Here is a 15504-nt window from a genome sequence, read left to right as displayed (position 1 = left end):
ACACGAGTATTATATTTCATTTTTGTGTTCAGCGTCTGTTTTCTTTTCTTCTGTCCAAAAACATTCGACTTTTTCTTCTACATTAATATACACTATATGATCAAAAGTATCCGGACACCCCAAAAATATACGTTTTTCACATTAGGTCCATTGTGCTGTCACCTACCGCCAGCTACTCCATATCAGTGAGAGAGCACAAATGCGGTGCTCCACGGAACTCACGAACTTCGAACGTGGTCAGGTGATTGCGTGTCACTTGCGTCATACGTCTGTACTGGAGATTTCCACACTCCTGAACATCACGATGTGATAGTTAAGTGGAAACATAAAGGGACACGTACAGCACAAAAACGTACAGGCCGACTTCGTTCGTTGACTGACACAGACCACTGACAGTTGAGAGGGTCGTAAGGTGTAATAGACAGACATCTATCCAGACCATCATACAGCATCAGGATTCACTGCAAGTACTATGACAGTTAGGCAGGATATGAGAAAACTTGGATTTCACGGTCTAGTGGCTGCTCATAAGCCACACCTAACGCCGGTAAATACCAAACGACGCTCGCTTCGTGTAATGAGCGTAAACTCTGAACGATCGAACAGTGGAAAATCGTTGTGTGGAGTGACGAATCACGGTACAGAATGTGGCGATATGAAGGCAGGGTGTGCTTATGACGAATTCTCGGGGAACGACAACTGCCAGCGTGTGTAGTGCTAACTGTCCGCACCCCTTATTGTTTTGCGTGACACTATCACAGCACAGGCCTACATTGATATTTTAAGCACCTTCTCCTTTCTGTTGACGAGCAATTCGGGGATCGCGACTGCATCCTTTAACACAACCGAGCACCTACTCCTAATGCACGGCCTCTGGCGGAGTGGTTACACAACAATTACATCCCTGTAATGGTCTGGCCTGCACAGTGTCCTGACATGAATCCCATAGAACACATTTGGGGTGTTTTGGAACGACATCGATACCTCTCCTAAGTGCAGCACTCCATGGAGAACGGCCTGTCATTCCCCAAGAAACCTTCCAGAACTTCACTGAACGTATGCCTTCTAGAGTGGAAGCTGTTAGCACGGATAAGAGTTGGCCATCTCCATACTGAATTCCAGCATTGCGAATGGAGGGCGTCACGATCTTGTAAGTCATTTTCAGCCAGGTGTCCGGGTACTTTTGAGCACATAGTGTATAATCTTAGACCTTTGTCTCTTTTTTATAAATACCGAGATATTCTTGACTTTGAACTGCAGTCACACAATGTAAATTTTCTTTCTGGCCAGAACTTCTCATATTTAACTTGTTATGCTTGCTTTGGCTTAATGTCACCAATGTAGTCAATATCATTCATTTATTTCGAATTTCCTATTACATTCTACTACATGTTTTGTCATGGAAGAATGGTCAGTGAGAAGCTACAGTGTGACATTATCCGATGACTTTTCCTGATGTATGTTTTCATTCTTCTAGCACACCTTTAAAGCCATGTTTACATCAGTGTCCTTGTTAAAATGTATAACAGTTTAAAACTGTGTTGAATGCATTTTTTTTACCGTACAACAGAGTTCCTTTACTCATCCACAAGAGTAACTCGCCGTTCAGTATGTAGTCCCTCATTTTGTCAGTACTCTCCTTAGGGAACTAGGAAAGTCATGGCAAATGCAAAATTTTTATATTATAAAAGTCAAGATGTTGAACTCAACATTTGTTTTAAGGCTTCAGTGCTTTCACTTCAAACTTTTAAATCTAGTGCTGATGTGAATGATTTTAATAAATAGTCGCAGTGTTGACATAATAAGTTATTATAGAGTACCATAACATTTTTCTAATTGGTTTTACAACATATCCATAATAATAATGCTCATGATATGAAGGAAAAACTTACTATACAATCACTATGGAGTCTCAGAAATTACTAACTAGAATATCTTCATAATAAAGAGAAACATTGAGTCAGTGTTACAAATTGACACATCTTAAGAAAAGCTAGACTTTCTTTCAGGAGTGCTAGTTCTGCATGTTTCGCAGAAGAGCTTCTGTAAAGTTTGGAAGGTAGGAGACGGATACTAGCAGAAGTAAAGCTGTGAGTACCGGGCGTGAGTCGTGCTTCGGTAGCTCAGTTGGTAGAGCACTTGCCCGCGAAAGGCAACGGTCCCGAGTTCGAGTCTCGGTCGGGCACACAGTTTTAATCTGCCAGGAAGTTTCATGTCAGCGCACACTCCGCTGCAGAGTGAACATCTCATTCTGGTGTTTTAAGTAGTTTTCGAACTGCATGTCTCAGGAAATTGTCTGGCTTACTATATTCTGAGAACTTGTGCTCACTTAGTTGTTCCATAAAATCTGTTTCACTACAGTACTAGAATCTAGTTTTTATTTTTTCTACTATTGTGTCTATTATTTAGAATGCTAGACACCTCAGTTTCTGAATACTTGCTTCTGCTCCGTTAAAATTAATTTCAGTTTTTCCTGCTGATTTATAAGGCTCTTAGCTTTCATTATGCATTTAAGAATAATTTCCACACTTCCTAATCTTTCAATAGTGTTTATACAGTTTTACGTTTGGAGCTTACAGTCTTATATCTGCATTTATACTTTGCAAGGTGTCAGACAAGATACTTGTATGCTGGATAATCGAACTGCACAGCTGCATTAGAAAAAGAAATGTTTGCTCATTCAGTATACTATTTAGCCCAACTGCTTGATGAAGAAAATTATCTCACCGTTCACTGTTTATCACATTATTAAATGCTGCTCTCAGGTCTGTATAGTGAAGAGTAATGATTTGTACAGCATGTGAATGGAAATTCCACCTTTTTCACAAGAACGTGTAACCTCTCCCTCACTTATCGACCTTAATGACAGTAAAAATTTAAACCCCACGCACTTAATGGAAATTTGGGAAAAGCAATTGTCACTGAAGTTAATCTGTCGGTAAACAAGGAGGAAGGGTTGCATCTAAGTGAAAGGAAAAATGCAAATGATATTGGTGGAAATTAATTTTGAAAAAGACTAAAGTTAATAAAGAAAGTAAATGTGCTGTCGTTATGTTAACAATTAACTGGCGTTAATTAGATATTTGTGATTTGGAAAAAAAATACAGTCGCCAGTCCTATGGACAACTGCTATAATAATTGAAAAAGAAAGGTTAATGCACATATAATTAGCACTAAAACCGTGGCAACTGAAGGTTGACATGTGTTGTGTCGAAACTGAATGTATGTCACAAGTAATAAATTTCGCTAGACTCTGACTTAATTTAGCAAAAGAATTAATAAAACCTGAAAATTGAAAGTTAATTTAGTGACTGATATTAATAGTGTACTTTGATTCTGAAGCACTACAAAATTCAATAAAATAAGATTAGTCTTGGGCTACCTCAACAATCATCTCAAAAGCAACTTGAATCTACACAATTTAGAAATAACTTCGAACATGAATTAAATGATTTTTAAACAAATAACAATAGTAAAATTTAGTACATACCAAGCTGAGCTGCAGTCACTGCTAAGCTAAAATATGGTAACAAAACTCGCACTCCTAATTTGTGATCGTGTAACCTAAATATTGTTCTGTTTGGTTATTGTAGCCAGCTATGAATACTTTAACTCAACTTTGAATTTAAAGCAGTGAAATGAAATGATATTACTTTAATGCTGGCATCTGACTTTCAACGATACTCGGGTTCATTTCGGAAAAAGAAGTTACCCTGCTTGGTAATGCATTTGGGACAATGAGCAACAAAGTTTCTGTATTTTAATGATGCAAATGGAACAGTTTGAAAAGTTGAGGTCGGCCATACAGTTCTAAAACTTTAGGTGCTTTCAGTCTCCATTGTTGGTTGATTGAATGTCTGAAGTCGTCTTTCGAAGAGGTGGCGACAATCACTTATTTTCGGCTGTCGTTATTGCATAAGCTGGATGTTGGCGCGCCTTCTTCTCGACACGTTCACCAGGCGAAACGGGTTCTTGATGTGTGCCAGCTAACGTTTCCCATCTGCTACCCCGTGCCAGAAATTATCGTAGCAAGTCGAGCGCAATTACATGCTGCCAAACCCCGAAAGCGCGGCAACTGGCGGGAGCATCACTCAACGCACCTGCTCCACCGCCCTACTCCAGCCACACTCCCCCCTGCCCGTGCTCCAGGCGGCAGAGTTAACACTACCCAAGATCCTAAACGACCAATCGATGTAATCGTTCGATAGCATAGTTTTCCCTAGGCAAGACCCAACGTAAACACACAAATAATATTTACAAAACAAAACAATTGTACATTGACATAAAAGTATATAACTGTAAAACAGTTGCAACATATAAGGACACAGAAATGTCATTTCTTTAGCTAACAAAATAAGGAAGAAATTTATAGTACAATAGATAGAAATAGGAGTATATGCATTTCTGGCGTTACAAACGATTTAGTTTAAAGCCCCTATCTATCAGAAGTTCGCTTCTTTTACTGGAACGATACAAATTCCATGAGACCTAATACATTTGCCACAAAATTTTATCTTGCGTAATTTTTTACAAGCATAGCGGAAGACTAGGTTTAACTGATGTGAGTAACAGTGGATAAAGAGATCCCGAGGATATGTTTGTTTCACAACAGAATAATGTTTCCTTGCCATTGCACTTTTGCTGTCTTTTTTGATACTAATATGTTTTTGTCAATATTCCAACCGCTTAGCACCTGCAACAAAACAATGGCTGTCGCTTGTGCACCCCGGTGTTCGGATCTGTATAAAATCCGACGAATCTCTCATACATTTAAGCTGATTTGTAAATTGAGACATCCGTTGTTTCGCGGGTCTGTACTGATACAAAAGGGCTGCTTTTAACGACATCCGTAATGCGAGTTATTAACTCATTCTGTGTGACAAGTGCTTTTCAAATACTCCATCAGATACTGAATGACCCTTCATGTATGATTCTTCTTCTGCCAAGAAATTCCAAGTTGTAAATATTTCATTTATTTACATAGACCTTAACTTTGTCATGATTCCGAAGAACTAACTTGTCGTGCTAAAAGGCAAGCAGTCGAAGTAAGTCTCATCCTTATATTTCCCATTGTGTTTCAAAACTTCCAGGAGTGTTCCATCTCGAACAACGTTCTGAGTGCTTACTGTACCTAGATGATTCTGTTGTACAGTTTCTATAATATGTGAACTGAAAATTCATGGTTCTTAACTTTCTAAGGGAAATGTAGAAGACTCTCTTCGCCTATCCCCCACTTACGCCATACAAAACCTTCATTACCTATTCAAAATAGTACACTGTAAAAACAAAAAAAGGTTGTTTCTTACAACGCTACTACTTAAGACGGTTTGGCAATGTGACATTGTGTTTGGAAACGTTTTACAAATTTTACGTAAGATGTTTTACCGGACAGACTTGGCGTTGCATTTCGTTCTTTTTACACGATTTCATCTTCCAAAGAAAGATGAGAGAAGAGTGCAGGGTTTTCAATTATAGAATTCAGTGGACCTTGTGATGAAATAAACGCAATTTTATGTAGTCAGCAATACTATGCATTACAAGATAATAATTTCGAAAACACAATGACAAGACAAATTGACGATGACACCTCACACATCATAGAGCACAACGAAATATACCTCACTTATTAGTTAATCACTACCAATGCTTACTGCATTGTAACAACAGAATCCATGTTCCAGCTTTCACCACAAGCACATATAGTACTGTTGATATGAAAACCTACAGATACGCTGCAGAACTATCACAGTTTGAAATAAGAAAGGCTACTAAATTTCAATCAGAGGTTCAATAAAAATGTATAGATTATCTTCCATCATCTTGCAGCAACATCCAATGATGTATTCACATTTATATTCTGTGGATTATGAATGTCTCTTTGTTCTTTCTGATTTAAATAATCAGCTAAATTAAGAGTTAATGGTCTCTCATTCTGACCGGTTTTCTGCTAAATTACTAGATGTTACGAAGTGGCACTATCTGTTAGGTAACTGCCCAACTACTTGTCATTCCACTTAGGTATGTATTCACCTACTGGCGAGAAGCAGAAGAAAATCAAACACCAGCTTCTGAAACATGTATCCACGCTGTAGAAACCCTCATTCCGCCACATGACAGAAATGGGCTTACTGCACATTTTGCTAACAAGCACAGAATTCTGATGTGATTGGTTGCGAACGTAGAGGAGTAATGCAGATTACTCGTGGGTGCATCCTAACATAAAATATTTGAAAACATTTACGAGAATGCGTAACCAGATTAGATTAAGTTAAATTAAAATTTGGAGAAATTAATCTGGAAGTTTTTGGGTAGGTTCAGCCTCAGAGTCTTAATGGACGCTTCACCACTGTGCTGCTGTAGAATTTTGCAATGTGTAGGGATAAAAACTTACCTTGAGATGGTATAGTCAGCTCATTTATACTATTATATGTCTAGTTCTCTTTATGGAAAAAGATTATTAAGTATGTATTTTTTCAACTAGCAAGCCACGTAAACCTATAATTAATTTGTGAGCTAGGGTATTAATTGTGCTGACATTAGATTTGATCATTATGATGACCTTATGAATTTTTGGTTGTAGTCTGAGCCTAGAGGCTGCGGGATTCACTACAGTAAGGCCACATACATAGTTCTTAGAGGAGAGGACGTTTCTTCTGCTGAGGCACTTGTTTATTTCAGCTTAAAATTTGGTATGTGGTTGTTTGAAAAGAATTTTAGTTGCTTCCAGTATATCATTATTATTCAGAATAATTACCCACTGTGGAGCCTTTATCAGCTTTGGCAGCCAAGGCCTCATAATTCTACAAATTGTTACTGATGGATTCTACTGCATTTATTACAATATTATTTGCATTTGTTGCTTTAATGTTATGTGTCTTTGTATTCTTTCACTGTCCTTGTGACCTAGCACTCTTTGTTCAGAGTTATTAAGTTTTGTAGGAAATGTTGATATATTAGTAAGCATATGGTATATTTTGAATTGTTGTGATTGTTATTTGGATTTATACTAGGCTTCGTGCCCTGTTTTAGCAGTGCTGTTTCAGTCTGATTTAATGAGATGTCTGCTGCATTTAGAACTGGTAAAAAAAAATTTATGGATATTACTGTTCTTATCTATGTATTTATTCGTAGGCAGCTTGTTTCTCATTCATTAATTAGCAAGCTTCCTTTGCTGATTGCTGTCTTGAGTCATATTCCTCCATGCTTCCTAAGTAGAAAGCTGACTCACAACATAGCATTTACTAAATTGCATGCAGCCAATGCGACAAATAAGCCAAACAGTCAGAAATTTCAGAACTTGATGTAAGAAACATACAGACTGCTGCATAGTATATAGCATTTACTAAATGGCATGCAGCCAACGTGACAAATAAGCCAGACAGTCAGAAATTTTAGAACGTGATGTAAGAAACATACAGACTGCTACATACTGAAGAAATGTAACAAATAAGCAGTAGCAGCATAAATTACAGACACTACCTACAGTTCGAAAATCGAAGCCAGTTTTGAAATTTTGTGCAAAACCAAAAAGTAAAAGAATGGGTACCATGGCAGAAACGTAAATATACTTGCATAATACAGAAAAATTAGGGTAATGTGCTTAATAAGATATCTGAATTAAAAAACTCGAAATCTTTCAGCTCTAACAAGATAGGACATGCCAGTGTGCAACAAATGCTGTCACTTACCAAATGCCAGTTTCAGATACATGACTCTTATGAAGAGATTGTCATGCATCTAGTACAAGACTGCCACATTGTATTAAGTATATATTGTTTAAATCCATGTAGAAATAAATTGATAGCAGAAAAATACGAGTAATTATTTCACATAGCCATGAGTGCTAAGCTTAACAGTGTGGGCATTATTTACTGGTTTAACTCCAAATACCTGCTGTAATTTAAATCAATTAGAACACACTTCCTGTATTCATTTCCCTCTACAATTTCTACCCCACACGCACCCCTCCATTACTAAACTGATGATGATCACTTGATGTCTCAGAAAGTGTCTGATCAACTGATCTCTTGTTTAAGTCACATTGTGCCACGAATTTCTTTTCTCTCTAGTTCTATTCAGTACCTCCTCATTCGTTTCATTATCTACGTATCTAGTCTTCTGTATTCTTCTATAGCATGAAATTTTTAAATCTTTTCTTGTCAGGGCTGTTTATCATCCAATAACAATTAATCATCCAGTAACTTCGGTAAATATTTCCTAACACTTTCATCTAATTCTATGCTAGCAAATGGCTCTTCTTTAGAAGTGCTTTTCATGCCATTGTCAATCTCCATTTCATACCCCCTCTATTTTGGTCATCATCGTTTATTTAAATGTCCCAATAGCAAAACTCGTCTACTGCTTTTGATGTCTAATTCCCTAGCAATTTCCCCCCAAGCATCGCCTGACTGAATTCGACTGCATTCCATTATCCTTCTTTACGTTTTATATCCCTCTGTTAAGACATTGCTCTTTCCATCCAGCTGCTCTTCCAAGTCATTTGCTGTCTCTGGCAGTAATATTGTGTTTTTTCCAAATCTCAAAATTTTTGTTTCTTATCCATGAACTTAATTCCTTCTCCATATTTTCCTTTGGTTTTCTTCACTAAAAGTTCAATATATAGGTTGAATAACATTGGGCTTAGATTATAAACCTCCCTTATTCCCTTCTCACTCACTGCTACCACTGCACACGTTTTGAATCTTTCTGTAGAAGTTGTGAAGAACCTTTCACTCCCTGCGTTTTATCACTGCTCCCTTCTGAATTTTGAAGAGTGTATTTCAGTCACCACTCTGGAAAACTTACCATATGTGCCATAGATGTACGTTTCCATCTGGTTAATGAATATCCAAACAGAAGTTGTAGGGAGAGTATTCCCTCGTATTCTCCTGCATTTCTCCAGGATGTAAACTAATCTTCTCCTAGGTCCACTTCTAACAGTTTTTCCACTTTCTTTGCTAATAGTTTATACTAGTATTTTGACATAATTTTCAATTGGCTCAGTTTTATGAATTATATAAAGTCTATGATCTTGATGTTGAAGCTCTATTTTTTGTGTTTCCTTTAACAATAACATATGTTTTTGAATGGAGTCCACCTTTAGCGAAACACAATTTTCTTTTTGACCCAAACATGTTTCATTGCAGTTGCAGCATCATCAGTGTTTTTTATATTATTATGGCTGTTAAACATTAAGAGTATTTTTTATTGTTTAAATACATAAAAATATTAGTTTCTAAATCGTAATTACAGGTGTCTGAAGAGCACATAAAATTTTGTATTCATACCTTCTTACCACATGGTGTAGTTTTTCTGCTGTATTACGTTTTTACAGCGGCCGTTATTCTTCACAGTTTGTCACCAGCAACTATATACAACTTAATGTAGGCACAACATTTACGCAAAAATTACGATTTCTAAGCAGTTATGGCTATGCCTGAAATAATAATTCATGTGTGTGTGTCTGTCTGTGTGTGTGTGTGTGTGTGTGTGTGTGTGTGTGTGTGTGTGCAAGAGTGTGTGTATCAATTTACGTTATGTTTCACTTTTAGTTTCTTTTTTCAGCTGATAATTGATCAGGTATTGACCGTGGTTGAAAATTATTATATTACTAAAATCGGTATTAAAAATAAAGGTTCGTGGTAGAAGGATGAAAATTAAGGGTTGTGTGTATTTTGTAATGCCACATCATCAAAAAATAAAAATAAAAAGTTCTTTCCAAAAAATAAGAAAAAGTTTTTGGGGCGCACCACCCTTATCACTTAGGGGCATGAAAAATAGATCGGAACAGATTCTCACACCTACCGAACATACACGCAAAATTTCATCAGAATCGATGGAGCCGTTTCGGAGGCGTATGACAAGTACCTCTGTGACAAGAGAATTTTATATATAAGGATAATAATGATAAATCCTCAAACCTACTCTCTCCCTGTCCCCACCTCTCTCTCTCTCTCTCTCTCTCTCTCTCTCTCTCGCTCACACACACACACACACACACACACACACACACACACACACACACACACACACACACACACACCTCTCGCTCTCTCTCTCTCTCTCCCCCCTCTTTCTTCTCTCTCTCTCTCTCTCACACACACACACATACATGCACTTCTCTGTGAGTAATTTCCACTGTCTGCCATCTCGTTTTCACACCTTCTACTATTCCACTGTCTGCCATCTTGTTATTACAGCTGGTAAACAGTGACAGTAACAGTAACAAGGACAAGTCAATATATTTAATTTGACAATGAAGAAGGAACCGTAAGTGAATCAATGTAAATAGATAAACACACACACACACACACACACACACAATTTTTAACATGAATTATTAATTTCAGGAATAGCCTTAACAGTTTAGAAATCGTAATTTCAGCATAAATGCTATGCCTACATTAAGTTGTATATAGTTGCAGGTGACAAACTGTAAAGAAAAACGTAATACAGCAGGAAAACCACACCATTTGGTAAGAAGGTGTGAATATAAAATTTTATGTGCTCTCCAAAAACCTGTAACTACGATTTAGAAACTAATATTTACATGTATTTAAACGGTAAAGAACATTCCTTATGTTTAACTGCTGTAATAATAAAAAAACCCACTGATGATGCTGTAATTACAGTGAAAAATATCTGGGACAAAAAACAAAATTGTATTTTGCCAAATGCGGATCCCACTCAAAAACGTTTGTTAACTCTGTTTACTCTGCTGAAATATAACATGTATCAGTCCATAACAAAATACCTAAAAATACTTGCAAAACAGAAGGGATCACTCCAAATGTCTTCTTTGTGAACTATGATATTTCTTATGCTGTAAACAATATATAGATTTCATGCATTATTCATGGTGAGAAGTTGTGTTGTAAGATGTGAAAATGTTTCTGCATTGTTTATATTTTGTTGCAGATTACCGGGATACCTATGGAAAGTTGTGCAAGAAGTCAGTCAAATTTAATTGTAAGACGACTATCTGGGATGCCTAAGCTGCAAAGGTTCAGCGACCTTGCTGTTCCCATGTTCTGGGCAGAATATGTAAGTATAATGCCTCCATAAAATTTGAATTGATATGTGATCTGATGTAAGTGCTTAATACAAAATGAGGATAATTAGTAACAGAATTTTACTGTTTGTAATTGTCAAACTTTTAAAAGAGGAACTAGATCACAATTTGAAACCACTGAATATTAGTACTTTTTTCAGTAGTTAAGCAATAGTGTTTGGATTTCCAGGAGCTCAGACATAGTTGAATTATAGGAGTCATGATGAACAATCTCAAATTTGTTATTTTGCTGTCATTGTGGATTCCATTCCGAAGAATTGTTTGGTGTACATCTCTATACGTGTCTATCTCATGGTAGTCTCTTCATCTCTAGATACTTTCTGGAACATAAATCCTTTTGAATTAGCCAGTTTTAGTCAATGCTAAGTCTCCTACAATTGTTACCCATCATACTCGCCTCCATTACCAAATTAATATTCCTTCATACCTTAGCCTACGCCAAATTTTACTCACATCCTGCCCTTTCTCCCCAGTTAGATTCAGTAAGCCATTAGTAATTAGACCTACTGATCTATTACAGTGTTTGAGAAAACGTTAAATATGAAAGGTTATGAACACATTTTGTGGGACGGGAGTAATGCGGAGACGACGATTGTTTCAGCCTAGCAGTGCGTTACCTGTCATAAAGCAGCAACTGTTGGGCAATGGTTTGTGGACAGTAACATTCCAGAAATGGACTGGCCCATTCAGATTCCAGACCTGAACCCATTGGAACACCTTTGGAACGAGCTAAAACGTTCGGATTCACTCCAGATCCTAGCGTCCACCATCACTACCTTCATTGGTTTTGACTCTTGAGGAAAAATGGTCTCCTCTACCTGCACAGACATTCAGACACCTCACAGAGGTTTCCTCAGCAAGGTTCAAGCAGTCACAAGTGAAAAGGGAAAAGTGTAAAGTGACGCTAAATAATCAAATATTTCTATGCAGTGCAGGAGTGGCCGACATACTGTTGAAGAATACATTACAGTAATAAGAAAGTTGGCTGTCTCAAGAGGGACGCGATAGCTTGAAACCGGCAATTTCCTTACAGTAAAACCCTTTAGACCTATCTGTCGCAAGTTGCATTCTTCATTGACAACTGTTAATTGATGCCAAGTTCAGCTAGATTCACATTGGATAAAATAACAATCATTCTTACTGGTGTTACTGCTTTCTAAACTTTTGTTGTATTTATAGCCTAAATTTTGACAACCCGTTTGTTTCAGCACCAGGTGAGCTTGCCGGGGTACATCTACTACCTGATGTATTTCACTGTGAACATCCTCCCTGAGTTGCAGCTGTGGATGAGCTTCTTCATGACGACACTAGGCGGCTCTGCCTTCATTCTAGGGGTGACTGCAGTTATCTTCAACAGGCGGCGTACGACGCATGAACCTAAGTGTGCATACAGTTCGCTGGATCTAATGCCATCAACGTCTTCATCCGAGTGTTGAGTGGACTCTGTTACTTACTGTGATAAAGGCTCTAGGCAACACTTTAGGACCTCAGGATCCACGGAGTCAACGAATATGCCAAAAAACTGTGCTCAAAGTGTTTCCCAGAAACAGTGTACCTAGAATTTGATTCGGTGACAGATTATGTGAAGCCGTCCAGCTGGATCGTTTTGTTAGTGAGCGGCTACCACTGACGACAATCTTCACCACAGCCAGACAATGTCTTGTGAAAATACAAGCGTGTGTGGACGTGAATGGCACTTCTGTAATGCTCTGTACTAAATATTAGTTTCAAACATTTGTACCGCAGCATTTACAAACCTATGCTTGTGTACAAGTACATGATTTCACGGGGATGGGAGAACTGACAATGGCCGTGGAGCACCCGCCAATCTCTGGTGGGTTGTTAAGCCCTTAACGCGAGATTCTAGAAAGAATTTTACCAACGTATGCTTAAATCGACATTTCATACTTCAAAACTGTCAGGTAGCTTCCAGGTGCCTATATGATCTCACTTCCTTCAAATGTGACGGTCACATTGGAGTAAAGAGCGCAGATTGTCACAATAGGAACTAACATTGTTAGCTATGAGCGTCTGGACTGAAGGACTTTTACGTGCACAAGGCAGCAAATAGTCTGTTGATCTGCGTATGTTGCGAATGTCGGTATGGCGTACCACAACTATCGTTCACTGCACATTTACTGTTTACGACAGAATTTAATTGTTTGGTCAGTGACCGATTAGAATCGTTTTAGGTATATAATATATTGCTGCTAATGAATTACAAGCATATTACCTGCGCGCAAATATTTCGGCCTGTACCAATTTACTTTGAAATAGTGAACATACTTGCAGTCTCTTTACTCAACTGCTGCGGCAGTTCTTTGTCATCTAAGAGCAACACACGCAATTCTCAGTGGTCAAGACTTATCAGACAATAATCGACAACCACTTCTTAAAAAGTCACTTAACTTTTGGCAGACATATTGATCATCTTCATAGTACCTTTGTTTTTCTTACCGACTACTTGTATTCCGCAGAATATTTATGTTTCCCAGTCTTTCCAGTACCTCTTCATACAACACAGATTTCCACCTATAAAGTTCAGAAAGAATATATTTTGTATATGCTTATTGGAATACATTATCATCCTGCTCTGTTTAGGAGTAGTAGATATCACACGGAATTTTGTGACGTGGAAATTAATATACTGTGAGTTGGTGATTGCTGAGTTTCCTGTGTTGACATTATTTCACTAGTAGTGTAAGTATCACCCGACTTAAAATGCTTATAACACAGTTTTTATGCTGTAGAATTTTTATTTGTGCCTTTTGCAACAACTTACTTTCACCGTTGTCAGCATTCCGCACTGGGAAAGACACAAACCTATTATTTTTAATTATTCCGCCAATGAATCTGAACGAAGTGCATTTGTTGCAGTAATACTATTACTGGTAATGGATGACACACGAAAATCTGACTTGAAGTTTTCGTCCAGTAACAGTTCCCACTGCGTCCTGTAAGTGCCACCATTTATGGATTCACGTTTGTGTTAAAAATTAGCCCTGTCAGTTTTCCTTACTGTTATTTCCTGCTATTGGCACACGTTCTCTCCTATGTTCTTATAGGTGCCTTTCTGTACCCAACCATCGCTCCACTGCTTCTTACATATTTTGCTTACTAGTGCTTTCATTTTCTTTTTAAGTCGCTGAATCTTGTTGTTCCTGGTGAAAGAATCAGTGCTCTGTCAGTCGCCTGCTATTCCTACTAGTTCTCCAATCAATTTCTGAACTGCGTTGATGGCACAGGAAATAAGAAAATGTTCCAATTAAAATGTGATCCGTTCGTTTTTCCTCACATGACTTTCAACAGCCTGCAATGGTTTCATCTTTTCAAATAAATAAGTCCAATCTACCTCGATACCACAATAGCACCATATCGTCACGTGGTCATCATCTCTTGTATTATGTCTGATGGCAAGTTTCTGTGTAGTCAGGACTTGCTTCTCTAAGTTCCTATATGTTGTGCGTGAATATTTGTGTGAAAGTAAAAAGTATCTTTGGACAACAATTGCTTGCATTTTATATGAAATATGATTATTCTGATTTGGAAACAGGTTACTCGCATATCTACTTTGTTCATTGTACTCTAAGATAATTATGTATTTTAATAAAAGTGAATTATACTTTCAGAGGAATCTATACACTTCATGTAAGACAAGTGAAAGATATTAATAAAAGTTTTTATGATATTTTTAAATCTTATTTCTGTCTTCATGAAGGTGACAATAAATAATTTGTAAGAGATGTGCATTTTGATTTCCCTACACATGTAATCTCGAGTTTTCGTTCAGTAGCAGTTATGTAATTTTAAAAAACATGGGAAGGAACGCTCAAAATTTTAGCTTTATTATAACAGATCCAGATTTTGCCTAGTAACTAGCTATTACACATACTAAGAATACAAGAAATACATAGTCAGAGCATAGTATACAAAAATTACAAGTCATGAAGTAGCCAACATAGCTTGTGCATTCAATTATGTACCAGTATTTCGGAATTGTCACGCATGCTCTAGTACTTGTACACCTGTTGTTGATGTTCTTGCCACAGTGATTAATGTCTCTGTGTACTAAAGGTATGCTTTGCAGGGAACACATCAGTTGCCTGTGTGACGCCCTCTGCCGATACATAACCTTCAAAATAAAGCAATTACGGTCTCTAATAAAACTTAAATTTTGCGTGGGAATAAAATAAAATAAAACAAAATAGAGGTAAGATTTTTGACGTTGCTGTAGTAGCTTAATGTCACGTTTAACTGCAAACATTATAAGATATACAAACTCTTGGTTCACCCCTTGTGAGCCAATTGTTTTGTTAATCTCTAAAAACACAGGCTAAATCAGACACACAAAATTGAAATACAACTAGAAGGCGAATGATGTATGCTGTATCTACTGACATTGACTTGTATATATAATCAGGTGGGAAGGTATG

General features: G+C 37.4%; 1 protein-coding gene across 1 annotated transcript in view; it reads left to right on the top strand.

The window, feature by feature from the left end:
* Positions 1–14812, top strand: part of LOC126284070 (scavenger receptor class B member 1-like) — a 322022-nt gene extending 307210 nt beyond the window's left edge. The window contains exons 9-10 of the mRNA XM_049982699.1: positions 10918–11043; positions 12280–14812. Of these exons, the coding sequence (XP_049838656.1) occupies positions 10918–11043; positions 12280–12507 (354 nt within the window). The 3' untranslated portion in view covers positions 12508–14812. The remainder of the gene's footprint in view (positions 1–10917; positions 11044–12279) is intronic.
* Positions 14813–15504: the final 692 nt, after the last annotated feature.

This window comes from Schistocerca gregaria, chromosome 8, assembly GCF_023897955.1.
Source record: "Schistocerca gregaria isolate iqSchGreg1 chromosome 8, iqSchGreg1.2, whole genome shotgun sequence".
NCBI classification, from domain to species: Eukaryota; Metazoa; Arthropoda; class Insecta; order Orthoptera; family Acrididae; genus Schistocerca; species Schistocerca gregaria.
Note: the sequence above shows the minus strand (reverse complement) of the source record. Positions and strands in the feature narration are given on the sequence as shown.